Source organism: Salmo trutta, chromosome 14 (assembly GCF_901001165.1).
Source record: "Salmo trutta chromosome 14, fSalTru1.1, whole genome shotgun sequence".
In the NCBI taxonomy this organism is placed as follows: Eukaryota; Metazoa; Chordata; class Actinopteri; order Salmoniformes; family Salmonidae; genus Salmo; species Salmo trutta.
In genome coordinates this window covers 72,430,155-72,455,815 of record NC_042970.1, presented here as the reverse complement: position 1 = coordinate 72,455,815, position 25,661 = coordinate 72,430,155, and the positions used below count along the sequence as shown (strand labels likewise).

General features: G+C 42.2%; 2 protein-coding genes across 7 annotated transcripts in view; one reads left to right on the top strand and one right to left on the bottom strand.

Annotated features, from left to right (window-relative positions):
• The window catches only part of LOC115147304 (RNA binding protein fox-1 homolog 2), a 34,143-nt gene extending 18,061 nt beyond the window's left edge, over positions 1 to 16,082 (top strand). For 3 of the 6 annotated variants that reach the window (XM_029689477.1, XM_029689480.1, XM_029689481.1), the window contains 9 exons: positions 231 to 284; positions 470 to 562; positions 7,351 to 7,441; positions 7,616 to 7,699; positions 9,711 to 9,882; positions 10,271 to 10,313; positions 12,218 to 12,309; positions 12,492 to 12,573; positions 12,723 to 16,082. In XM_029689477.1, the coding sequence (XP_029545337.1) occupies positions 231 to 284; positions 470 to 562; positions 7,351 to 7,441; positions 7,616 to 7,699; positions 9,711 to 9,882; positions 10,271 to 10,313; positions 12,218 to 12,309; positions 12,492 to 12,573; positions 12,723 to 12,767 (756 nt within the window). In that variant the 3' untranslated portion in view covers positions 12,768 to 16,082. Of the gene's footprint in view, positions 1 to 230; positions 285 to 469; positions 563 to 7,350; positions 7,442 to 7,615; positions 7,700 to 9,710; positions 9,883 to 10,270; positions 10,314 to 10,756; positions 11,091 to 12,217; positions 12,310 to 12,491; positions 12,574 to 12,722 lie in introns of those variants that run through there. The other 3 variants (XR_003866312.1, XM_029689478.1, XM_029689479.1) reach the window with 3 other exon arrangements.
• A 1,466-nt stretch (positions 16,083 to 17,548) lies between these two features.
• LOC115207141 (retinal cone rhodopsin-sensitive cGMP 3',5'-cyclic phosphodiesterase subunit gamma-like) lies at positions 17,549 to 21,120 on the bottom strand. The gene is made up of 3 exons (XM_029774125.1): positions 20,913 to 21,120; positions 18,534 to 18,639; positions 17,549 to 18,299 (listed from the first exon to the last, which is right to left on the bottom strand). Exons 1-3 carry the CDS (start codon positions 21,100 to 21,102, stop codon positions 18,182 to 18,184), a joined length of 414 nt encoding a protein of 137 aa, XP_029629985.1. The 5' UTR covers positions 21,103 to 21,120; the 3' UTR covers positions 17,549 to 18,181.
• Between the last annotated feature and the right edge of the window lie 4,541 nt (positions 21,121 to 25,661).

Below are 25,661 nucleotides of genomic sequence, written 5' to 3'. Positions count from 1 at the left end.
TGAGTGTTTTAGTAAAGCTTCCTTAACATGGAGCAGGAAAAAGAGCAGAGAATTAAGAGAGGCACTAAGAGGAATAGAACTGATCATTAAAAAGTACAGCATGATTTGTGCTTGTTTATATGTCGCGTACAATACTGACGCCTTGTGTTCAATTTCTGTATTTCATTTTCAATGCAGTAGTTTGCAGTGCCATGCTTATTGACGCTGCCCCCTCCTCCTTTTTTCACCAGCAATTTGGAAAGATCCTCGACGTAGAGATCATATTCAACGAGAGAGGATCGAAGGTATGACATGTACACATCAAAATACCAAACCTGTTCATTTTAAGTTGCATTACATAATACTCTGCACAGAATGGACATAGCTTACGCATATTTCTTCATCTCCCTTATCCTTCTCTCATATTCCAACCCTCTCGTTTTCTTTCCATTCCCTTCTCTTTCCATCCTAAACCCCATTCCCTCTCTAGGGTTTTGGCTTTGTGACGTTTGAGACGAGCGCGGACGCTGAGAAGGCCAGAGCCGCTCTCCACGGAACTCTGGTGGAAGGACGCAAGGTTGAGGTAATTTACCCTCCAAGAACGGTGGCCATTTTGTTTTTCGTCTTTGTCCCATGTTCAGCAGTGAAATGAGGTCCAGTTGGCTTAGTATGCTCCTCCATCTCCAGTTGAACTGTCTCAAATGGTTTCGGGGAGTCTGTTTGTGTTTAGTGTTATAATAACCCCCTTCCAGCATGGTACGGTGGTGCCTCACAGAAAGATTGATGCGCACAATGTCTTGGGTTTTACATCACGTCCTGTTTCGTGCACTGTCCATTTGCACGTTTTGATCTTCAGCTTTATGGGTCTGCCTGGATTGCAAAGCATGCTGGGTGGTTTGGCAACTAAATGGTCTGGGAACAGTGTTTTCACATGAAACCTTTACACACTGTGCCTCTGGACGCTGCATATGACACAGCATGCGAGAGGGATTATCTTGTTTTCTCTGCTGCACCCCTTCTTTATATCCATCATCACTTCCACGATCAGAATCCGGGCTTTATTGGTGTTCACTATTTTAAAGGGGACGTCTCCCTCCTCTCTTCCTTATTTTCTTCTTCTGACAAACAACCATGCTTGCTTGTGTTTGTGAGAGATTCTCTTGCATGGGCTACCAATCGTGTTTCAGAAGACCGGTCAGGTGATGTCATAAAAGATTGCCGCCTTTTCTTTACCCTACATTCAGATACCTGTGTGCTTCATAGTGAGTCAGTGCACAGTATTGAAGTAGTTTGATTACGTTGCTGTATGTTGACATTGCTGCATGCATTAGGTGTTGGCAGGTGTTGGTATGAGACTGCCCTGAGGGAGTGTGGTGGTGAAGTGTTTGATCTGCTGCTTATAGATTCACTGGTGATTTTTGGGGGTCTATATATCACTCATTAAATAAAGGCAACCCACACCTCATACCCTCACTTGCATCCCCCTTTTCCAAGAGTAATACCTGGTGTAATGGGAATGAGTTTCGCTGCGATGCCTCTGTTTCTCTTTGTCAGCATGACCTGGAAGATCTTGGAAGGAAAACACCTCATGCTCTGCCATCGCTTTGGCTCTTGGTTTTAGATCCATGCTTTATTTTGAGCTCTTCTGCATGCTCTCAACTGTTATGCACTCCTCTGTTGTGTGAATGTGGGCCTAAACGTGTGGGTGAGAAAGAGAAATACAGGGGGAGAGAGAGAGAGTGAAGAGTGACGATGATACAGCTGTCTTCCTCTCCTTTCCCCCCTTTTCTGTTCTGCTCCATCTCTTTCTCCACTCTTTCTCTATCTTCATGCCGGTCGGTCTGTCTATCCTTGTTTGTCTCTCTCCCCTTATATCAACCTGTGTTTGTTTGTGACCCTCCAACAGTCCATATTAGGCTTGGGCGGTATCCAGATTTTCATACCGTTCTACCTGCCATCCCAGGATTTACGGTATTACCGGCATAGCACACAAGGGGCACTAAAAACGCCCAAAAAAGCCCATTGGGCGTCTATTACTAGAATGCTAACAACAAACTAATTGCAAAGACCGGCAAATCCAGCTCATAAAGTTATACAGTCATAGCTCGTAGCTACCGAATGTCATTTTCGTTGCGTGTGGACTTGTACAAGCGAAGGTGAACGAGAGACATTGACCAAATGAACAAAGTTGTGATGCATGCTTTTCTGAAAGAAGATCCAGCATGTGTACATCCAGCAGAGGTGAGAAGAATGGAGGAAAACAAAAATGCCAGCTGTACAGATAACTAACCAAGAGCTCTTTGACTTCTCACACACGGCAGAAAGCCGTTATAAGATATCTGATGGCAAACATGGATATCATAAGGTGAATGCACCAATTTGTAAGTCGCTCTGGATAAGAGCGTCTGCTAAATGACGTACATGTAAACATTTCGTAGTGAATTGTATGAGTGCAACTTCATCACCTCGTGCGGCGCACAACAGTGACTGGCCGATAGATATACAACGCTATGGTCTCACCAGCTCCCGCTGTCTCCTGTTGTGCCATTTACCAGAGGTGGGACCAAGTCATTGTTTTACAAGTCACAAGTAAGTCACAAGTAAGTCTCAAGTCTTAGCACTCAAGTCCAAGTCAAGACCGTCAAGTCTCAAGTCTTTAACTTTGAGTTTCGAGTCCTAAACAAGTCATAATGTGCTCTTCACCAAATGTAATACCATTTCATATTTTTAACAAGAGCAATAGTTGGTGTATTACATTTACGCAAATCATGAATGCTATTAAAAATATCTATATATTTATTACTTTCCAAATAAATGCTATATTTCCATGCAAATACATGGGTAGCCCCCCCCCCCCCCCCCCCCCCGGCTATATTATCCACGACTTACCGTTCTTTGTGCAGCTTCAAATGTCGAACAAAGTAGGAAATTGTTGTGCCTCCGTCTGTAATTTTCTTCCCGCATGTTTTGCAAGTTGCAATCTGTTTTTTGTTGATACAGTGCCGTCTTTATATCCGAAAATAATAATTTTGGGTATCATCTTTCCAAGCGCTCCATCTGAATTCACCCGCCGACATTCCTCTGCACTGCCACGCACAACTTTTTCCTCAGCTGGCACAATTTGATTGGCTGCTGTCCGATTCAAACTGTAATCTGTTAAAAGAAGAGTTGATGCGCTGCACACTTTTTTAATAGCATCATTTTTTCATATTTGGGCTTGGGGAGGGTATCGAGTCAGGTCGAGTCATAAGGCTCAAGTCCAAGTCAAGTCACGAGTCATTGGTGTTGAAGTCAAAGTCGAGTTGCAGGTCATCATATTTGTGACTCGAGTCCAAGTCATGTGACTCAAGTTCACACCCCTGCCATTTACAAACAAACACTTGACTGGCTCAACTGTTCTGGGGAACTGCGGTAAACTTCAGAATGTAAAATAATGTGACCGGTGAAATTAACGCGATCTGCTTTATCGCCGAACGTATTGCACAAGTTGACTGCAGGTATTAACTTAAAAAGTTACTACAAATATTCAAATTTATTGAAAAAATAAAAATAAATAATTTTGAGAGTATTGAAAAAAACATCCTGTGGCTTTTTCCAAATACCCTAGTATACGGTATAAATGGTATACTGCCCAAGCCTAGTCGATATACCTCTCTCTCCGTCTGTCCATTCTCCTTTTTAAGTGTACTCCAATAGAGTATTTTGTTATGTGCAGTGTTGGGTTTTTTACCCCCAAAAAACGTATTACCTATTACTTCTTTCAACATTAATGAATGACTTTACTTATTACTCCCTCGGAAAAGTAATTAGTTACACTACTCTTTATTACTTTTGTGTTACACCCCAAAACGTTGCGCTTCCTCACTCAATGTAAACAATGTCAACGTTACCCTACATAGGCCTATGCACCAACACAATTAGCCTAATAATGGCAGACACAATATCTACTGCGGATAAGGGCAGCATTTCCTCTACTACATACCCAGCTACAAGCTGGTTCAGCTCTCCCTGGGTTACAGGGAGAGCTGTCCTCCTGAACCATTAGAATCAAACCTTGGTTGTTTGGATGAGGTAGGCCCACAGTCATCTTCAGCAGCAGTGTCCGGTGTTTCTCATCTGGGCAGAGTTGACCTTTTACTGTTTTATTCTTGTCATCTTGTCCTACCAAATTAAAGTAATGGGAGTACTTCCACGCTGGGGAAGTAAGTGTTTTAGACGTTTCTGCCATTTTTCCATCGCCCTCACTTAAGCAGTTAGTAGTAGTGTGTGCAGGCAAAACAGGAACTTGGTGAGAGGACATATTTTTTTAATTTTATATATATTGCGCCAACAGAGGGAATAATAATCTCACACATTAATTTGGATCAATAAATGTAATAGGAAGGGAATGATAACAAAAATAACTGTAATATTATTATTCCAATTTGAACAGTAACTCCGATATATTACTCGTGATCACAAAAAGTATTATTACTGTAGCACGTTACTTTGTAAGGCGTTACCCCCAACACTGGTGATGTGTTGAAAAGTTGTTAGAATATCAGTGAAGGCTGGGCAGTGACTTCTCCCTGACCCATAGGCTTCTAGATTGATCCCTCAACTGTCCCTCTCTGTCTCCCATATGTGTATGGCTGTATCTGCTCATATGTATTGGGTATTTGTAGTAGTTACATCAATAGAGGTCAGCTTTATGTCAAAAGGTGACCAATCACCTGTGACATCACTTCATGACATCACTTCCTCTGTGTACCTCAGGGTGGGGGTGGTTGCTTTTCATCACCTCATTGGTTGTTTTTGTTTTGGTTAATTTCTTATTATATTTTCTCTATTTCCCCCTGATGATTTCTGTGTTGTTGTTGTCAGTCTCCACGGTAACCGCTCGCGTGTCCTCACACCGTTTCCCCAGCAATGGTAAGTTGTGTACACATGGCATCATTTTTGAATGACCCCCCACCCCCCAATACTCCAAATAAAGATAACGTGCACCCTACACACAAAAAAAATACACTAAGTGTCCTTGACCCGGCAGGGTTTGATCGAAAGGATCTGATTGGCTTATCTTGTGATTGATTGTGGAGCTGGCGAATAAAATGCCGATTAGAAAAACCAATGGCATTTGACCGCATGGCCTTCCAGACTCTTTCTGTAACATTAAGATAACCTGATATAAAACGCATCTGCAAGCGCAACTGATTACCACTTTATGCATTAATTCCATTCACCACTCTAACTGCATTCAAACATTAATTCTAGAGCTATTTACTCCCTGCATGGTTGACTATCTCTTGTCGTCTGTATCATATAGTGCCACTGTCATCTCTATGTTTATGTATTAGCTACCTTTAGTGAATACCAAACGGTAGATTGCTTTGATTCAATAGCATTTTCTTTGGTACACTAGTAGTGGATTGGCATGATAAAGCATGATTGCGTTGTTGTAGAAGTCAGTTTTGGTAACTAGACAGTAGGTTTTGTGCGCTGGCTGTAGTTGTCGATGTAGAAGGTCGAAGGTCAGAGAGTAGTCTATTCTTCACATTTAAAAGAAGGTAAAATGACACTTTGTACAAGCTAAGGATATGCAACTGATATAGAGTACATAAACTACTTCAAACTAGTTACCAATGGAGACCACCGCTAGAGAGAAGATCATCTTGAAACCATCATCAGTATCACATCTGACTCTCAACAGGATTGTAATTAATTGGATTATGTGCCCAGACTTTTATTTTGTTCATGTGGAGTTTCTTTTAAAAAATGTTGCGCAATGGTTTGGTTTTGGATGGTGTGTTTATATTGGTGTATGCTTCTAGTTATTTGTAGTGCGACACTGAGTTGCAATGCCTGACAGTGTTTCACGGTCATGGTTTGATTTGGTTTTTGAGGAATGACATTTGCATCCCCCCCATCCTCTATCTCTTTATTCTGTCCTCTCTCTCCCTGTCTGTCTCATCCCTCTTTCTATCTCAGCTCATGTATTGGATCTTATATGTAGGCAAACGGTTAGACGTTTTTTTTCTTTGTTTTGATTCGTTTGTTCCGCATCTTGGTATTTGTTTTTTGTTCATGAGAAAAATAATTTTTGCATTTCTTTCTCACTCTCTCTTTACCCCCCATCATTTATGTGTTCCCATGTCTTTTAATGTGGACTGGCTATTCTTCCTGCATCCTGCTCTCTCTTCTCCCCCTCTCTGTATGATGTGTGTGACTTGATTGGGAGGGCTGCCAGAATGTTTTGATTGGTCTATATATACTGCATCTGATGCTTGCTGATTGGCTGGTTTGGCTCACCTTCTGGTCATGTGATGCGCTCTTGATTGACTGGCTGCGTGTAATCTGTGTATGATCTGTTCAAGTGATGAAACGTTTTGCATCGTGTTCAACAGAAGCTTACTTCACCCTCTCTTTTCCCTCTTTTTAAAGGTAGCAATGCCTGGAATGGTCTTGGATGTCTTTTGAATGCCTTAATCTGAAGTGTTTTTTTATTTTTTATTTTTGTTCAGTCTGTGTGTGTGTGTCAATGGTTAAATTATTGTGAATACTCACAAATTCCTAGTTTTTTTTCCTTCAAAAGAACGCATGTATCAATCAATTACCATCACTTTACATCAGAAAAATTAACCTCATATCCAATGTTAACACTACTGTCACTTTTTCAATTCATACGACTCAGTAGCAGATAAATGTTGACAAGTGCAAACATATATATTTTTTTACTAATCTCAATTTATTTGCGTTTAGTTACATATGTATTAATAATCTGAGCTAGTAAAGTCATAGCCAGTTCTAAGTGTATTGACGCACTCATATTTCAAATATCTAGGGCCTATTTGTTCCGGTAGTACTGAAGGTTATGTTGGGGCCTGTACTGTGTGGTTTGGGCATAGAAATAGAATGACTAGAACGGGTGTCCCCATTCAAGTCAGTGATGGCATAATGGGTGGACTGTTGGCCATTGCGTGTGTACCCATAAGACCAAAGCAGTAAGTAAATGCAGGAAGTGTACCCATCAATCTGTGCTGTGATTTTAAACAATAAAAAAAAAAAAAAATGGCATTACAAAAAATACAGTACATTCAATTGCATGAGCCACATCACAACATCAGTTAGCATTATTTGAATGAACTGTCTACATTATCATGGAAATTATTACATCACAGTACCAGGCAGATATTGTGAGTGTACCCCTGAGTTTAACAGTCAGTTTTCCAGGGTTAGAGGTTCCAAGCCTGTTCTATTCATTCTATTTCTATGGGTTTTGGTATACAGGAGGAGCCCATGTTGTTTGTGCATGGAGCGGGCGTGTTTGTCCCTCAGGTCCGGTGTGACCCCTCATCGTGTTGTCTTGACCTCTGACCTCTCTCTGACACCCAGGTCAACAACGCCACAGCCAGGGTGATGACCAATAAGAAAATGGTCACCCCATATTCTAATGGAGGAGAGGGGCTCGCCGCTATACCTTATGGTAAAGATAACATTGCTGGTTATAACTACTGAATATGACCAATACGATAGTAGCAATGTAGTTCCTGTGTAGTTGCATGTGATCAGTGTAATTGCATAGTATGTTTAACTTGTTGAGATATAGATGTTGTGTTACTCATATTTCTTATCCTCTTTTTCCTCAAATTTACATTAGGGCTACTAAATGCCAACTCCCCTACAGCTGGGTGGAAGTTGAGTCCAATGGTTGGAGCCATGTACAGTCCAGAGCTCTATACAGGTGAGATGCTAACATTGTTAGACTCATTTCATCAACACAGCTGATGCTATGAGATGCTAACATTGTTAGCTTAAGTCTTCATTTAATCAGTATAGGTGAGATGCTAACATTGTTAGCTTACAGTGTCTACGGAAAGTATTCAGACCTCTTGACTTTTTCCACATTTTGTTACGTTGAAGCCTCATTCTAAAATTGATTAAAAATCCATCAATCTACGCACAATACCCCATAATAACATCACAATACCCCCTAATAACATCACAATACCCCATAATAACAAAGGAAAACAGGTTGTTAGAAATTTCTGCAAATGTATTAAAAATAAAATATTGAAATACCTTATTTACATAAGTATTCAGACCCTTTGCTATGAGACTCAAAATTGAGCTCAGGTGCATCCTGTTTCCATTGATCATCTTAGAGATGTTTCTACAACTTGATTGGAGTCCAACTGTGGCAATTTCAATTGATTGGACATGATTTGGAAAGGCACACACCGGTCTATATAAGGTCCCACAGTTGACAGTGCATATCAGAGCAAAAACCAAATCATGAGGTCGACACAATTGTCAGTAGAGCTCCGAGACAGGATTGTGTCAAGGCATAGATCTGGGGAAGGGTATGAAAAAATGTCTGCAGCAATGAATGAACACAGTGGCCTCCGTCATTCTTAACCGGAAGAAGTTTGAACCACCAAGACTCTTTATAGAGCTGGCCGCCGGCCAAACTCAGCAAATCGGGGGAGAAGGGCCTTGGAACCCAATGGTCACTCTGAAATAGCTCCAGAGTTCCTCTGTAGAGATGGGAGAACCTTCCACAAGGACAACCATCTCTGCGTCACACCACCCATCAGGCCTTTATGATAGAGTGGCCAGACGAAAGCCACTCTTCAGTAAAAGGCACATAACAGCCCACTTGGAGTTTGCCAAAAGGCACCTAACGACTCTCAGACCCTGAGAAACAAGATTCTCTGGTCTGATGAAACCAATATTGAACTCTTTGGCTTGAATGCCAAACATCACGTCTGGAGGAAACCTGGCACCATCCCTACGGTGAAGCATGGTGGTGGCATCATGCTGTGGGGATGTTTTTCAGCGGCAGGGACTGTGAGACTAGCCAGGATCAAGGGAGCAAAGTACAGAAAGATCCTTGATGAAAACTTGCTCCAGAGCGCTCAGGACCTCCGATTTCGGCGAAGGTTCACCTTCCAACCGGACAACAATCCTAAGCACACAGCAAAGACAACTCAGGAGTGGCTTTGAGACAAGTCTCTGAATGTCATTGAGTGGCCCAGCCAGAGCCTGGACTTGGGCCCAATCGAATATCTCTGGAGAGACCTGAAAATGGCTGTGCAGCAACGCTCCCCATCCAACCTGACAGAGCTTGAGAGCATCTGCAGAGAAGAATGGGAAAACTCCACAAATACAGGTGTGCCAAGCTTGTAGCATCGTACCCAAGAAGACTTGATGCTGTAATCACTGCCAAGGGTGCTTTAGCAAAGTACTGAGTAAAGGGTCTGAATACTTATGTACATTTCATATTTCAGCAAACAAACCTGTTTTTACTTTGTCATTATTGAGTATTGTGTGTAGATTGATGAGGGGGATAAAACTATTTAATACTTTTTAGAATAAGGCTGTAACGTAACAAAATGTGGAACAAGTCAAGGGGTCTGAATACTTTCCGAAGGCACTGTAAGTCCTCATTTCATCAGTGTAGGTGAGATGCTAACATTGTTATCTTAAATCCTAATTTCATCAGAGTAGGAGATTGGTGAGATGTTGATATGACTAGCTTTAGCCCATATGTATTCCTTTATATTAGGACACTTCACCCCACAATGAATCTCCATCATAATCAACATAGCCTGTTTCCCTTTTCTGTAGACTGTTATTTTCTGTAGACGGTTTGTTATTTTCTGTAGACTGTTATTTTCTGTAGACGGTTTGTTATTTTCTGTAGACTGTTCTTTTGTGTAGACTAACTCTTTGTTATTTTTTGCCTCTCTCTGATTTCTCTGGCCTGTCTCTCTCAGTCCCTGGTTTCCCGTACCCTGCGGCGGCTGCACAGGCTGCCACAGCGGCAGCGACCTTTAGGGGCGCCCACCTCCGGGGTCGTGGCCGGCCGGTCTACAGTGCTGTCAGGGCAGCCCTACCCCAGCAAGCTATACCTACATACCCAGGGTAGGTGTTACTCAATAAAACACACACACACACACTTTTACTGCATGGTGTGATATAACAAATACACTTGAATTAATTGCGTTAGTTTGGTGCTGCACTGAAATACCATTTCTTTGTATGAACATGAGATAATATTGCGGTCTACTGCACAGTGGTCACAATCACTCCAATATGACTTGTAGGGCTACGTTTGGCCAAACAAGAGAAGTGGTATTTTATCTCGCATGTTGCACGTGTGTGTATATTAATCACCCACCCCTTTTCTCTCTTCCTTTTTCTGCTCCTCCTCACAACTTGTATTTCCTCCCACTCCTCAATCACCATCCATCACTTCTCTTCTATCCATCTCTTTTTCTTGTCTTTCCTCTCCTCCCCTCCTCTCTCTCAGTGTGATGTATCAGGAAGGGTTTTACGGTGCAGCAGACCTCTATGTAAGTATACCGCTCTCCTTCGCTCTTTCTCTCTCATTCTCTCCTTTCCCCTCCCTCCGTCAGAGTGTGCGTGTGTGTGTGTGTGTGTGTGTGTGTGCATGGACCAAATCCACAGAGCTGTGTATATGTGGGTGATGCAGTAAACTTTACAATTTAACACACTTTTATTTATTTATTTTTATTCATTCAATTATTTTAATTAGACAGATCAATAATAGCCGTTACACACACTGCACACATTTTGTTCTCGATGAATCATTATTTCTATATGAAGCGGTGCATGCCATGTGCAACGTCCAATCTTCCAGGATCTATACCACACGCCCTCATAGTGCAATACATTCATGAATAGACTGCTCTATGCATCGTTTGCCTGCGTGTGGAGTGTGATTGTGTGTGTGTGGTACCAGGTTGACCATAGCTGTTCTCTGTTCTCTCTGTAGAATAGTGTTTCAAGACATTAGTAGCAGATTGCCCCAGGTAGGGTCCCATCATCACGTCACTGTGTGATCAGCCAGTGTGCATCCATCCTATTACTATGCGTTCCACTGACTGACTGACTGCTACTGCTGCTACTGGTGTTTTATTGACCATCCCAGATTGAAATGCCTCTTTATTTCTGTTTCTATTACTAACTCACTGGATTCTGACATGGATGGAGTTGCAGAACGGGGGAGAAAGGGAATCGTTATAGCACAAATGACACTATTACCTTCTAAAGGAATTAGACATAACATGATGGACATTTTAAAGTTTTGTTCAGTTAAAAAAAAAAAATTGTACAATAAATCATATACACAGATAAAAACAATATAGGATTTTGCCACGATTCTTATGCAGTCTTTATAACGGCCACCCTTAGATATGAAGTATAGCCAAAATGAGAGGTACACTTTGCCAGTAATGGCTGACATGGTTTCTGAAAGTTGAGGCTGAGTAGCTTAAAGACGGCTTACAGAGGATCTCCAGGATCTGAGGATCACCACAGGTCCACAGACTCTCAGGGACATGGATATTCATCTTAATGAGTCATTCTAACCCCTTCCCGGTATCTCCCTATATCTGTTCCACCTGTGGCATGCTAACTGAATCAATGTTGGCATGCAGACACACTTATACCCCTCTCCCCTCCTCTTCCCCATTCTCCTGCTCTCTTCTCCTCTCTCTGTATCCTCCTCTTCCTATCCCCTCCCTAACCCCCCCACCCCCACCCCAGCAGATGTGTGTGTTACTGAATACTGGGACTTGGTCCTGTACTGATCTGTAGGTTAGAATGCAGTGGTGTGTTGCCAAGGAGACAGCCTCCTCTGTTTTGAGTTTGGGGTGCATGCTCTCCGGCGTCAGTGATTGGTTGTGACCATGCGAGTGTGTATGTGTCCCCTCCCCCTTAATTGGATTGGCTGGCCGTCTTCTGTGTGTTCATCATCCGTTTTTCCACATTAAAGGAATAATGATCCTGATCACCTGTTTATTCATCCCCCTTTCTTTAACGGAGTGTTTTTGATGGGAAGGAGGAGATTTCACACCTGAGGTTATGCACACTTTCTCCCGTCTTTGTCTCTCCCTCCATCTCCAACAAAACATCAATTATCAGATTAATTGAATGAAGAAAAGTTGCAGCACACTTGATGCAGGGCCTATATTATTGCCACAAACCGAGGCCCTAGTTTTTTTTGATGGTCATGGAGGGAGACCAACACGGGGAAAAGGCCTCTGCTACATTCTCTGAATGCCATGTTGCACCAGATGACCTGTTGTTGCTGCTTGTGTTACTCTCTCTCCTTTTTCTGCTGTTATAAAGTAACAAAGCTTCACTATCATTCATTCCTTGGGTATTATGTGAGGGGGTTGATAAAAAATCGACTAACAACCGTGTTCTCTCTGTCTGTCCCTTCCTTCTTTAGGGTGGCTATGCTGCGTATCGCTATGCTCAGCCGACTGCTGTAGCTAGCCCTGCAGGAGCAGCGGCTGCCGCAGCAGCTGCCTACAGTGATGGGTGAGTGATAGACACAATATATTACAGAAAATAAAGCAGTAGCACACCGTACTATGACTATATATAGGTAACATATATTAACATATTCAAATTAAAAGTAGTGGGCCTACTTCACTTTCTATTCTGGAACATGTTTGGTTGCACCGCTGTGGGTTTGTAATGTACTAATCTCTGGTCTCCAGCTACGGACGGGTGTACACGACAGACCCTTACCACGCTGCACTAAACCCTGCCACAGCTGCAGCATACGGTGTAGGAGCTATGGTAAGAATGCTTGTCTATTTACATTACTATCCACAACAAAGAAAAGATCATAGAATTAGATTGTCCATTCTAGTAATTCTACTTCTATGGTAAAGATCTAACCATTCACTAACCCACTAACTGCCATCTTACCTCCTCTCCTCTACCAGGCCACACTGTACAGGGGAGGCTACAGTAGATTTGCGCCCTACTAAACCACATTTCCCAGGAGCTCTCTCTCTCATCCTGTTTGAACAATCTATAAAAGTGCTCCCTCTGCTGTCCAGGATGGAGATTGCAACACGTTGACGCAAGTTTGTAGCCTACCATGGAAACATTTATATTTCAAAATCTCCTGCTGTCCACTCTTTTTCGCTTAAAACAAAAATATGAATGCCGTTTTAAAGACTGGTGGAAAGCCTTGACAAAGAAAAGAAAATTGAAAAAAAAAATGTATTTGAACCAAATGGCCGCTTGTTTCCATTGCACGGCTGTATTATAGTCCCCCTGTTTCTCCCTCTCGACACTCTCAGCAGCACAAGACACAGAATGGTCGCCCCCAGCTAGCGTACCTCCAGAGCCTATCATGTAATTGGTGTCCGGACCGTTAACTGAACACTGAGACAAACCCCCTACCACACGTATAACAGCCAAGGTGTAATGTGGCATGTACTATACACAATTCATACATCAAGAATGGAGGTGGAGCCTAGTTATGGAAGACAGAACTGTGACTGCTAGTGTCTGCATGTCTGTGGAGCCTGAATGAGCGAGAAACCACAGCAACCGAGCACCGAAAGCATTTTGGAACAGAAAGACAATTTGCAAACAAAATGGAGGATGTGACTCCATGTTTCCTCTTGTGGGGTGAAGGAGTATATGAGAGGAAATGATGTCGTCATTGCAGAGAGAGAGAGGGATGGACTGATGTTTTTTTAACACTATTAGAAATTACTCACTTCAAACTGAGCAGTAAAAGGATTATCATAGCTGTTCCTTACCTCAAAGTTTTCTTAGTCCGTGAAAATGGCGAACCTTTAAAAATGTAATTGTTTCAATTATGCAAATTAGTTAGAGAGAGGAAAAAAGTTACCAAATTATTATTATTATTATTATTATTATTATTGATGATTTATAGCGTTGTCTTTATTGCGTTATAATTGTAAGTTTCAGTGGTTCTCTGAGCACACCTACACACATTTTCCACTTCCCTAGAAACGAGGTCTAGGGGCTAGGACTACAGTGTAGATAATATCTGTAAGCCATTCACTACAGTGGGCAACACTACACGTCCCCTCTACATAACACAATATTATACCAAACTAAACTTCCAGTGCACAACATCATATTCTCACAATACTTCACTCTATACACAAATCACTCAGAACTATATAATATTTCATCACTACTATAGAGGTACCGGCTAGCATTTTATTGCATTGTGAATGTTAGGCTTAGACATATATCATTGAAACAACCAGAACCTAGTGTCCTAGAATAAACTTATTCAGTTATGTTTCTTTGAAAAGTTATGATAAAGATGTATTATTTGGCTATATGATTGATTTCCCTAACTTGTTCTGTCTTTTAGAAGAGCAGGTAAACATCAAGTACAGTCTTCCTGAGAATAGCTACGTTGGTAATAGATAGTGAGATTCTGTCAACAGGCGTTGAAAGAGGGACACCATCAATATGAAAAATATTTAATGCAAAATACCATACTATTGTGCATATTTCTATATCCTTATACTCTATTTCCAAATGTGGTTGTTTTTGCCTTTTTTTTGTTCCAAAGATTTGTAGAAAAGCACACTTTTAGTCATGTGTATGATAAATATATTATCGTTATTGTGGTTATTATTATAAGTACTGTCTTTTTATTTGTTGCATTAGCTTTTGTTATATTTTTTCTATTGGTAAATGTTGTTGTTCCTCCTAAAGTAAGGTGACATTTTCATTTCCTCCATCAAGATTAGTTGAAATCTGATATTTTTTTTCCTCCTGTGTTGTTTTCTTGGGCAGGGGGGAATGGGCTCTTTGGTAGTTTCAAAGAGGGAGGGAACCATAGGCTGATGTCATAGTGGCATACCTCTATCTAGTGTTCTATATCTATGGAGCGCAAAAAACGTGAACGCATGTAAAACGAAACTATCAAACTAATTTTCTCAATGGAAGAAACGGGACTTTTTGGTCCAGACTGAAATAGGGTGATGGGGGTTGGCAAGCATTGGATTGAGTATTTCCCCCCAAAAATAGGGAAAAGCTGAAATGTTCAGGCCTCACAATTTATTCCAAGTCCAAAGTTTACAGTAGACAAGAATACCTTGGAATGAATGGTGGCCTGACAAGCACTTCTGACCTGGTGAAGTAACCTAGTTGCTTTGTCGTAGACAAAGACTCCTAACATTTCAGTGCTGAAATTAGTCGGTTGAGGTTTAAAATGGATGTGAAGAGCGTAGCACTCGTGTGTTGTCTAGGTTAAAGGGCATGCAGTTTTGAATGATCCAAGTATACAAAAGGTTGTAAGTGTTATCGTTTGGTTTGTACAATGGTAAATGTTTCAAAGCAGTTTTACAAAGAAAATGTTATGTTGGGCATGAACTAATTACTATGAAACAATATTTCAAAATGCTGCAGTCATTGTTTATTTTGAAATGTTTGCTCTATTTTTCATTTTATCTTTGGTTTTATGGCTGTGTACCACTCTTCTCAGTGTGAACTTAATCTAAGACATCAACAGGGATCAAACTCTTCTTCTCTGGTCATTTGACTTTATTATCATGTATTGCAAAAGTGGACTGAAATATGAATAACAGAAAATATACAGCCAAAGATAGTTATTTATGCCCTATTTCTATTGTTACCGAATTGAGAAATGCAGAGCAAAGTGGATAAATGATTGACAACCTATTGAACCAATCAGCATGGGCAACTAGCATGACGTCGTTCTCCAGGAAGTAGAGTTTGAGACCCCTGACCTAACTGTTTTGCATGATTTTTTCTGTCTTTTGAGATCAGACTCCAACAGCATTCGGTTGCAGTAGTCATCTTTTTACCACTAAACCCCATTGAGAATGCTAGGCAGCTAGCCCTTTTTTATGGTTAGGATGCTAGTGTAGCAAAGAAGAGCACAGTGCTGTTTGTCAAAGACTCAGGCCCAGTGATGGGCAAAATAAAATGGCCCCCACAACGAGGCAAGAACACAATGGCAACGTTCTAATTTCCATACCAGCATATTACTTTGAATTCATACCTTGATACAGTGCTTCATACTAAGTAGTATACTTGTGTGGATATTGGAACAGAGCCATGGAGTAGGCTCATTCCTTGTCATGTTTTTTTGGCTCCTTGTATTATATTATACAGTGAGGTGGTTTTTCTTAATCACTATAGGTTCCAAATGGAAGTGACTGTCCTTTTACGAATCTCTTCCCCTCCGTCATGTTTATCCCTTGGCTGCCATTATGCTATTTTGTTAGTGGATGTCCATATAAAATCTTTTATATAAAATATTTTGTTGTGGTTTGTGACTTTCATGTTGTTATTTTGGTGTCCAATTTCAAATCAAATGAAATGTTATGTCACATGCGCCAAATACAACAGGTGTAGAGACCTTACAGGGAAATGCTGACTTACAAGCCCTTAACCAACAATGCAGTTTTAAGAACAATAAGTGTTAAGTAAAAAATAAAAGTAACAAATAATTAAAGAGCAGCAGTAAAATAACAGGGGCTATATACAGGGGGTAGGGGTACAGAGTAATGTGCGGGGGCACCAGTTAATTTAGGTAATATATACATGTAGGTAGAGTTAAAGTGACAATGCATAGATAATAAACAGAGTAGCAGCAGTGTAAAAGGGGGGGGGGCAATGCAAATAGTCTGGGTAGCCATTTGATTAGCTGTTCAGGAGTCTTATGGCTTGGAGGTAGAAGCTCTTAAGAAGCCTTTTGGACCTAGACATGGCGCTCCGGTACCGCTTGCTGTGCGTTAGCAGAGAGAACAGTCTATGACTAGGGTGGCTGGAGTCTAACAATTTTTAGGGCCTTCCTCTGACACCGCCTGGTATAGAGGTCCTGGGCGTCAGGTAGCTTGGTCCCAGTGATATATACTGGGCCGTACACACTACCCTCTGTAGTGCCTTGCGGTCGGAGGCTGAGCAGTTGTCATACCAGGCAATGTTGCAACCAGTCAGGATGCTCTCGTTGTTGCAGCTGTAGAACCTTTTGAGGATCTCAGGACCCATGCCAAATCTTTTTAGTTTCCTGCGGGAGAATAGGCTTTGTCGTGCCCACTTCACAACTGTCTTGGTGTGTTTGGACCATTCTAGTTTGTTGGTGATGTGGACACCAAGGAACTTGAAGCTCTCAACCTGCTCCACTGCAGCCCCGTCGATGAGAATGGGGGAATGCTGGTCCTCCTTTTCCTGTAGTCCACAATCATCTCCTTTGTCTTGATCACGTTGAGGGAGAGGTTGTTATCCTGGCACCACACGGCCAGTTCTCTGACCTCCCTATAGGCTGTCTCATCGTTGTCGGTGATCAGGCCTACCACTGTTGTGTCATCGGCAAACTTAATGATGATGTTGGAGTCGTTCCTGGCCGTGCAGTCATGAGTGAACAGGGAGTACAGGAGGGGACTGAGCAATTTCTTATGTTGTCCTGTGTTTTAATAATGTGTGTTTGATTCGCTGGCGGTTGTATTTTGTGTTATTGAGGATCCAAGATGATAAATGTACATTTTAATTGATTGCTTCTGATGAAGTATTGCCAAACTACCAGGAGAAGTAGCTGTTTTTCAATTGGTTATTCTTCATATAATTCAAGAGGGTTCATATGTGATTGACACATTGCGAGGGTGATCAGCTCTCAAATGAACAGTCAAATTACACAGACATTTGACATTCACCGTAAAAAAAAAAAAAAAATGGATTGATTTTATTTTGTACATAAATATATATTTCTGTATATAAAAAGTGCTTTCAAGGAGAGCGGGTGCAGGTTGAGAAAAAAGTCAGGTGGGAGGAGACCAACTATGGTTGAGATATAAACAACGGTTAATCAAACCCTCTTTAATAACATTATAAATTTAGTCCAGCTTCTCTCTCAGAAAATGCACCAGTGAAACTGTAGCAGTAGCGTCGAAGTAAGCTTCACTGACATGACCATTTATTTACCTACCAGACCACAGAAAGTGAATGCGCGTCACTATTATGCATTACATGTCTTATTCATATAACTTGAGTGCCATTTGACTTCAGTTGTTAGGACATTGCTTAGCTGGTCGTTTACGTGAGATTTCTACAGGAGGACAGTGGCAGGAGGAGGTTTGGTCATATGTGTCTTCAGTTTAAAGCTGGTGTGTGCATATTTCCCAAGTATCGCTGTGTGTTTGTGTGACTTCACCAATTCTCTCAGGGTCGGTGGTGCACCTGAGTACGCCCGGCTCTTAAACAACGAGCTGATGTCAAAGTGGAAGCGCCTTGTACAAGATGGCATAACAAAACAACAAGAATCAGTTCAGAGTACTGGAATCCCTGACCTCAGGGTCCAGAAAGGAGGAGGAGAGGGGGAGTGAAGGAAAGAGAAGTGGAGGGGGTGGTCGAGGGAAGGGAAGGAGGGGTAGGGTGTCTAAACAATTCCGTATTTTGCCAGGTCACTGAGTTCCATGTCACCGAAAGCTTCCCATGGGCAGACCACTGTGATATCTGTGCCGAGACCCTCCATGCCGGGGATGTCGTCACCGAATCTGGTGGGAGAGGAGAGAGGGAGAAGTTCCATGAGCTAAAGGGATAGAGACACAGCAGACGTGAGGGTTGTGGTGGTAATGTAAAGTTGAGTTAGAGAGAGAGATTTATTGAAGTGTGTGTTGGTACGGTATAAAAATAGTTGCATTTGATGTAAGGATGGATGCTTGTTATGTTAGTTGGCCTATTAGTTTTCATTGTTGTAGTAGTAGTTATATTTGTGTGTTCTAAGTCACCCCTTCTGGCCAGGCTTGGGGGCCTTGCTCTTGAAGGTACGGGTAGTCCTCTGCTTGAATTTAGGGGGGGCCTTCTTTTCAGCGGCAGTTGCAATGTCTGCCATTTCTGTTGGTTACCGAGAGAGAGGAAAGAGAGTCAATAAAGTAGTTGGGCGAATACTTAACTGAATAACAGTAGTAAATCCCATCAAGATCAGTCAGGGGTAGATTATCGGTTTCCTTAACTCCATCGGTCTTATCCTCAATCTGTCTTAATCCAAACCCCTTTCCCTAATACCTAGTTATTACCACCACCCCCCCCCCCCCCTCTATCCCGTCACACCCCAAGAGTGATAATCCCTCTAAAATACACCTGAGTGGTCTATGTTGATCCAATCATACCAGATTAGATTTGGCACCAACCCATACTGTACTAACCAAGGCCAAAATAGTCCCAAAGCTACTTGTTATCGTTACGATCTGTAGTTCAGCTGAGGTCACTTCAACCAGAACATTGTGTAACTAGAATGTTCTTCTAGACCTTCGAAACCACTAGTAGCCTATCCCAGTCTTCCCTTTCAACTGCACTCTATACAATGTATATTTCTATCATAGAATACATTGCACGCAGATGCTTTTGAGAGTTCATTGTCCATGCAAGCAATACTCTGCACCCAAACACGTTTTATTCCACCACTCCACCACTCACCACAATGTAGACATGCATCCTGTACAGGTGAATGACATTCTGTTGTCAAGTCAACAGCCAATCAACATCTCTCCTACATCACATTCCACAGGTGCTCTACTGATCTGCATGTGTTCATTCTATAGTGTCCACAGGGTGCCTATTGGTCTGCTGACCTCCTAGTGTCCTGGTATTGCCTATTGGTGTGCTGGCCTCCTAGTGTCCTGGTATTGCCTATTTTTCTGCTGGCCTCCTAGTGTCCTGGTATTGCCTATTGGTCTGCTGGTCTCCTCCTAGTGTCCTGGTATTGCCTATTGGTCTGCTGGTCTCCTCCTAGTGTCCTGGTATTGCCTATTGGTCTGCTGGTCTCCTCCTAGTGTGCTGGTATTGCCTATTGGTCTGCTGGTCTCCTCCTAGTGTCCTGGTATTGCCTATTGGTCTGCTGACCTCCTAGTGTCCTGGTATTGCCTATTTGTCCGCTGGCTGCCTCCTAGTGTCCTGGTATTACCTATTTGTCCGCTGGCCTCCTCCTAGTGTCCTGGTATTGCCTATTGGTCTGCTGACCTCCTAGTGTCCTGGTATTGCCTATTGGTCTGCTGACCTTCTAGTGTCCTGGTATTGCCTATTTGTCCGCTGGCCGCCTCCTAGTGTCCTGGTATTGCATATTTGTCTGCTGGTGTCCTGGTATTGCCTATTGGTCTGCTGGCCTCCTAGTGTCCTGGTATTGCCTATTTGTCTGCTGGTGTCCTGGTATTGTCTGTTGGTCTGCTGGTCTCCTCCTAGTGTCCTGCTATTACCTATTGGTCTGCTGGCCTCCTAGTGTCCTGTTATTGTCTATTGGTTGGCTAGTCTCCTCCTAGTGTCCTGGTATTGCCTATTGGTCTGCTGGCCTCCTCCTAGTGTCCTGGTATTGTCTATAGGTCTGCTGGCCTCCTCCTAGTGTCCTGGTATTGCCTATAGGTCCGCTGGTCTCCTAGTGTCCTGGTATTGCCAATAGGTCCGCTGGTCTCCTCCTAGTGTCCTGGTATTGCCTATAGGTCCGCTGGTCTCCTCCTAGTGTGCTGGTATTGCCTATAGGTCCACTGGTCTCCTCCTAGTGTCCGGGTATTGCCTATTGGTCTACTGGTCTCGTCCTAGTGTCCTCCAGTACAATTCAATTCCCTGTCTATCAGTGTGTTGAATGAAGAGCTCTATTAGACTACAACCACTCAAAAAGTCCATTGTCTGTTATCCTGCTCTGCTCTCATCCTCAAGAGTTAGTTGTGTGCGCTGTCTCAAGTCTACAGCAGGAGGCTGCTGAGGGGAGGATGGCTCATAATAATGGCTGGAATGGAGTGACGGGAATGGTATCAAACACATGAGAACCATGTGTTTGAGTTTGATATTTCATTTATTCCCTTCAAACTATGAGCCCGTCCTCCCCAATTAAGGTGACACCAACCTCCTGTGAAGTCTACAAAGGTCCTTCTCCAAAGCCAGCACTAAAGCAAGTGCATTGAACGCTACCCAGTCAATGACCATCAGCAATGGAGCACAATCTCAACAAGACAACTCCATGGAAACAGTGCAATCGTTCCAGCGAATTCTCTACACTCTAAAATGTTTTCTGCAATTGTCTAAGTCATTGAAGCCAAATGACCCTTACAGGGAATGCAATAAAGGTAACTAATGCTCAGAGCTGAGCGTAGCAGGACGCTGCAGTTTCATCCTACCTGTCTTTGCAGTCTGCAGTGAACAGTTCTCCGGGGTTGGGTTGATCCTACTGAGATCCTGCTGTATCTCTCTTCCTCCTCTCCGACTGTCCTCCCTTTTATACACCTCTGACCTAATCCCCTCTGACCTTTGCTCTGTCGCTCGCACACTCCCCCCCCATCCTTCCCACATCGCTCCGCCCCTACACATAGTGAGGGATCAAAAGAGTGAAGAGAGAGGTGTATTTTAAGATGGATTTGTGGAGGATATAGCCTGCATGTGGTTTTTATGGGTATAGGTGCAAAACGTGCAGGTAATGTTGTTGTCAGTCGCCGTGTCTGAGGTGGGTCGTATGTTTTGGTATGGGGTATTCATAGTAAGGTTCAATCGGGGTCAACATCTGGGGACTTTGCATCTATGCACAAATGGATTCCTTTTAATGTTGCATTATGGCATAATTCACATATTTAAGTACAGATAAAGTGGTAAATAATGGTTTAATTATTTGAGTTGCAAGGATGTTTCATTGACTTTATCAGACTATATTGTGTATTGTATTTCATGCACTTAGTCAGCAATCAGTAATCAATTTATTGTTATGTTAGTATGTATGATCCAGTGGAATCTGAGAGACAGATTTTTATTCAAAGCCAAGACCTCTTGTTATGCTGAAGCAGCAACTTTGTATTAGCTATGTGGTTATATATTGGCATGTAATAACAAATGCATTTTTTGCTTATATTTCTAGCTTATTTTAAAAAAAAAATCGAACTCTATTAGGACACTAAAAACTAGCTTGGTTAAAGAGAAAACAAACAAATGTGACCCTTAGGTCCCAGAGGTCAGAGTTAATCTCTGCAGGTAAACTGGAGGTAAACCCAGTGGCCAGTGCATGACCGTGTGTACTGTGTGTCCTACTGGGTGTTTACTGGCCACCAGCCTGTCCCATGCTGCTAGCTGGCCTGACATAACATCCAGAGCATATTGTGAGTCCCCAATGTCACCCTATTCCCTACATAGTACACTACTTTTGACCAGATTCCTATGGGTAATGAAAAGGGTGCCATTTGGGATGCAGTGTATATATATATATATATATATATCCACTGTGGGCTACGTGCCTGCAGAGTTAAGGCCCTGTAATAGGCTTACACATGGCACCAGCCACTATGAGTATGTACAGCAGTGTATAATGTCTTGGCATGTGTAGGCTGTTGTGTAATTGAATGAATGAACACACATTGGTAACCCTGATGTAAAGTAAGCTTTAGGTTGGTATTTATAGGGAGAGAGGGACTGTTTTAGTAGGGGTGAGAGGGTAGTGTATCAGTGGTCTGTAGTTGTTGCAAGGGCTAATTGTGTTAACTGCAGAGATACTAAGAGAAGAGTTTTTGTAGTCTTATTAAGGCCAGTTTTACGAAGTGTTTGCAACAAAAAAACGAAGCTAAAACAAACTTTATGTAGGATTTACACTTGGGCTCTATTCAATCTGTCTCACTGAAGTGTTACAGATTGTGTGATAGAAATGTAAAAGTCATTTCCGATTGAGCTGACGTATTCAGCTTTTACTGTGAACGCAGTCCCCGCTAATTTCATTCACGCTGTCATGCTGAACTTCCATGATACGGATTGAATAGAGCCATTCGTGCTTTATCATTTATTCCAACTTAATTTGACCTTTTTGTTTATTCCTCAATGTTGAATTCCCCTTTTGAAGAAACTGGTTCAAACGCTAAGGAAATCTGGGTCTAAATATTTAAAATGATGATATGATGAATGAATCATACTAAGGATCTGTGTTTGCGTGAGATTTACTATGAATTGACCCATGAATTGAACCTAACCCAGCTGCCCTGTGAACATAGTCCTTGTTCTATTATGTGTTTTGGATGGAGTTGAGGAGTGACATTCTACTTCTGCCATACTTGTAATAAACTTCTAAGAACCCATTAGCAACAATTAGAGAGCTATTCCACTTATGTTGAGCCCCTCCCCATAATGTCCTCCATTAGCAAAAGAAAAACGTAGGCCTAGACGAGGACTGGGAGGAGAATGTTTGTGTGTGGATGTTTTCTATTTGTGTGTGACATTTCAAAAAGCCTATACAACTCTCCGCTTTTTGGTTTGTTTTCAAATTTCCCAAATAATTTTTCATGGGAAACCTAAGTTGAAATTCAGAGTTTTTTGTTCAATGTTCCCTCTATCTATAGCTGAACTAATGTTTTCAGAGTGTGTCTTCTGAGGTTAAACAAAGAAATCATCCAATGTTATTTATTTCATTCTCTCTCGTAAATATACAATGCAATCGGAAAGTATTCAGACCCCTTCGCTTTTTCGACATTTTGTTACTTTACAGCCTTATTCTTAAATGGATTAAATGATTATTTTCCTCATCAATCTACACACAGTACCCCATAATGACGAAAACAGGTTTTACCTTATTTACATAAGTATTCAGACCCTTTGCAATGAGAATCGAAATTGAGCTCAGGTGTATCCTGTTTCCATTGATCATCCTTGAGATGTTTATACAACTTGATTGGAATCCACCTGTTGTAAGAGAGTGCGTAACTGGAGGCAGGGAAGTCAGGCGCAGGAGAGCAAAACTGGGTAATCAACGGAGCAGTTTTATTCATAAAACCACCGGAAACCAGAACAACAAACAAATGGGTACAAAACCCGTCGCGCACCAGAGAAAATGTGCACATGCACTTACAATAAACAATTCCGCACAAAGACATGGGGGGAACAGAGGGTTAAATACACAACATGTAATGAGGGAAATGAGACCAGGTGTGTGCGAAGACAAGACAAAACAAAAGGAAAATGAAAAGTGGATCGATGATGGCTAGAAGACTGGCGACGCCAAGCGCCGCCCGAACAAGGAGAGGAACCGACTTCGGCGGAAGTTGTGACACCTGTGATAAATTCAATTGATTGGACATGATTTGGAAAGGCACACACCTGTCTATATAAGGTCCCACAGTTGACATGCATGTCAGAGCAAAAACCAAGCCATGCCCATTAGGTTGAAGGAATTATCTGTTGAGCTCTGAGGCATGATTGATCTGGGGAAGGGTACCAAAAAATGTCTGCATCATTGAAGATCCCCATGAACAAAGTGGCCTCCATCATTCTTAAATGGAAGAAGTTTGGAACCACCAAGACTCTTTCTTGCGCTGGCCACCAGGCCAAACTGAGAAATTGGGGGAGAATGGCCTTGGTCAGGGAGGTGACCAAGAACTCGATGATCACTCTGACAAGGCTCCAGAAGGAGAACCATCTCTGCAGTATTGTATGATGAAACCAAGATTGAACACTTTGGCCTGAATGCCAAGCATCACATCTGGAGGAAAGCTGGCACCATCCCATGATGCTTCCACCATGGTGGTGGAAGCATCATGCTGTGGGGATGTTTTTCAGTAGCAGGGTCTGGGAGACTAGTCAGGATCAAGGGAAAGATGAATGGAGCAAAGTACGGAGAGATTCTTGATGAAAACCTGCTCCAGAGCGCTCAGGACCTCCGACTGGGGCGAAGGTTCACCTTCCAACAGGACACCGACCCTAAGCACACAGCCAAGACAACACAGGAGTGGCTTCAGGACAAGTCTATGAATGTCATTGAGTGGCCCAGCCAGAGCCCTTACTTGAACCCGATGGAACATCTCTGGAGAGACCTGAAAATAGCTGTGCAGCGACACTCCCCATCCAACCTGACAGAGCTTACAGGTGTGCCAAGCTTGTAGCGTCATACCCAAGAAGACTTGAGGCTGTACTTGCTGCTGAAAGGTGCTTCAACAAAGTCCTGAGTAAAGGGTCTGAAAACTTATGAAATGTGATATTTCAGTAAACGATATACATATAAATTAGCAAAAATTTTGAAAAACCTGTTTTTGTTTGTTATTATGGTGTATTGTGTGTAGAGTGATTTTTGTTGTTGTTGATTTAATCAATTTTAGAATAAGGCTGTAACAAAACAAAATATGGAAAAAGTCAAGGGGTCTGAATACTTTCCGAATGCACTGTATATGTGTTAGACAACCAACTTTGTGTTGGGTCAGTTTGTTTATGGTCTTTACCTGTTCTTGCCGTCGTTGATGTAATGCAATGAAACAAAACAGATACATTCTCAGCAACCTGCCCATAGCAACTCAATGTAATTTATTCAAGGGTGTCTTCTAATGTCTTACTTAATATTGTCTGCACAATCTCCATGTAGACTGGGGCCTTGTTGTGGAAATCAATGACTCCCTGGTTCTCGGGACTAGTTTTACAGACGAAGGATCTTAATTTGAACTTTCCTGCAATGTAGGGAATAAATACAATAAAATCCCCTTCGACATTTCAGACTTGATTTTCCCTTTTGAAAGTTCCATCAACCGATACAAAAATGTCCATAAATTATAATCCACATAATAATTCACATTTCCTGTTGCTGCAGGATTGTTTTCCTGCTGTAGCAAACTGGCTCAAATTAAGGTCCAACATCTGTAATAAACACGATGGGAGACAGAGAGCTGGTTTCAAGCGCAGGGCGCAGCAGGTGTTTATTGCAAATACCACAGGAGGAGGTAGGTATCTGGGTCCAGGGGCAGGCAGGTCATACACAGGGGGTCCAAAAGGGCAACAGTACAGGCAGGGAAAAGACTAGTAACGTAGTCCAGGAGATCAGGCAATAGGTAGATAGGAACAGGAAATCAGGCAGGGAATAGGCAAAATGTGTCGTTAGTAAGGCAGACAAAAACTATCATACATTGGAGGAGTAAATC

Bases quoted from the DNA above. Each gene is read 5' to 3' on its own strand.
- LOC115207141 (XM_029774125.1), bottom strand. From the start codon at position 21,102: ATGTGTAGGGGCGGAGCGATGTGGGAAGGATGGGGGGGGAGTGTGCGA. The intron at 18,640-20,912 runs GTAGGATGAAAC...GGTAACCAACAG, and splicing joins ACTGCAGACTGCAAAGACAG to AAATGGCAGACATTGCAACT. The intron at 18,300-18,533 runs GTGACTTAGAAC...CTCTCCCACCAG, and splicing joins CCCAAGCCTGGCCAGAAGGG to ATTCGGTGACGACATCCCCG.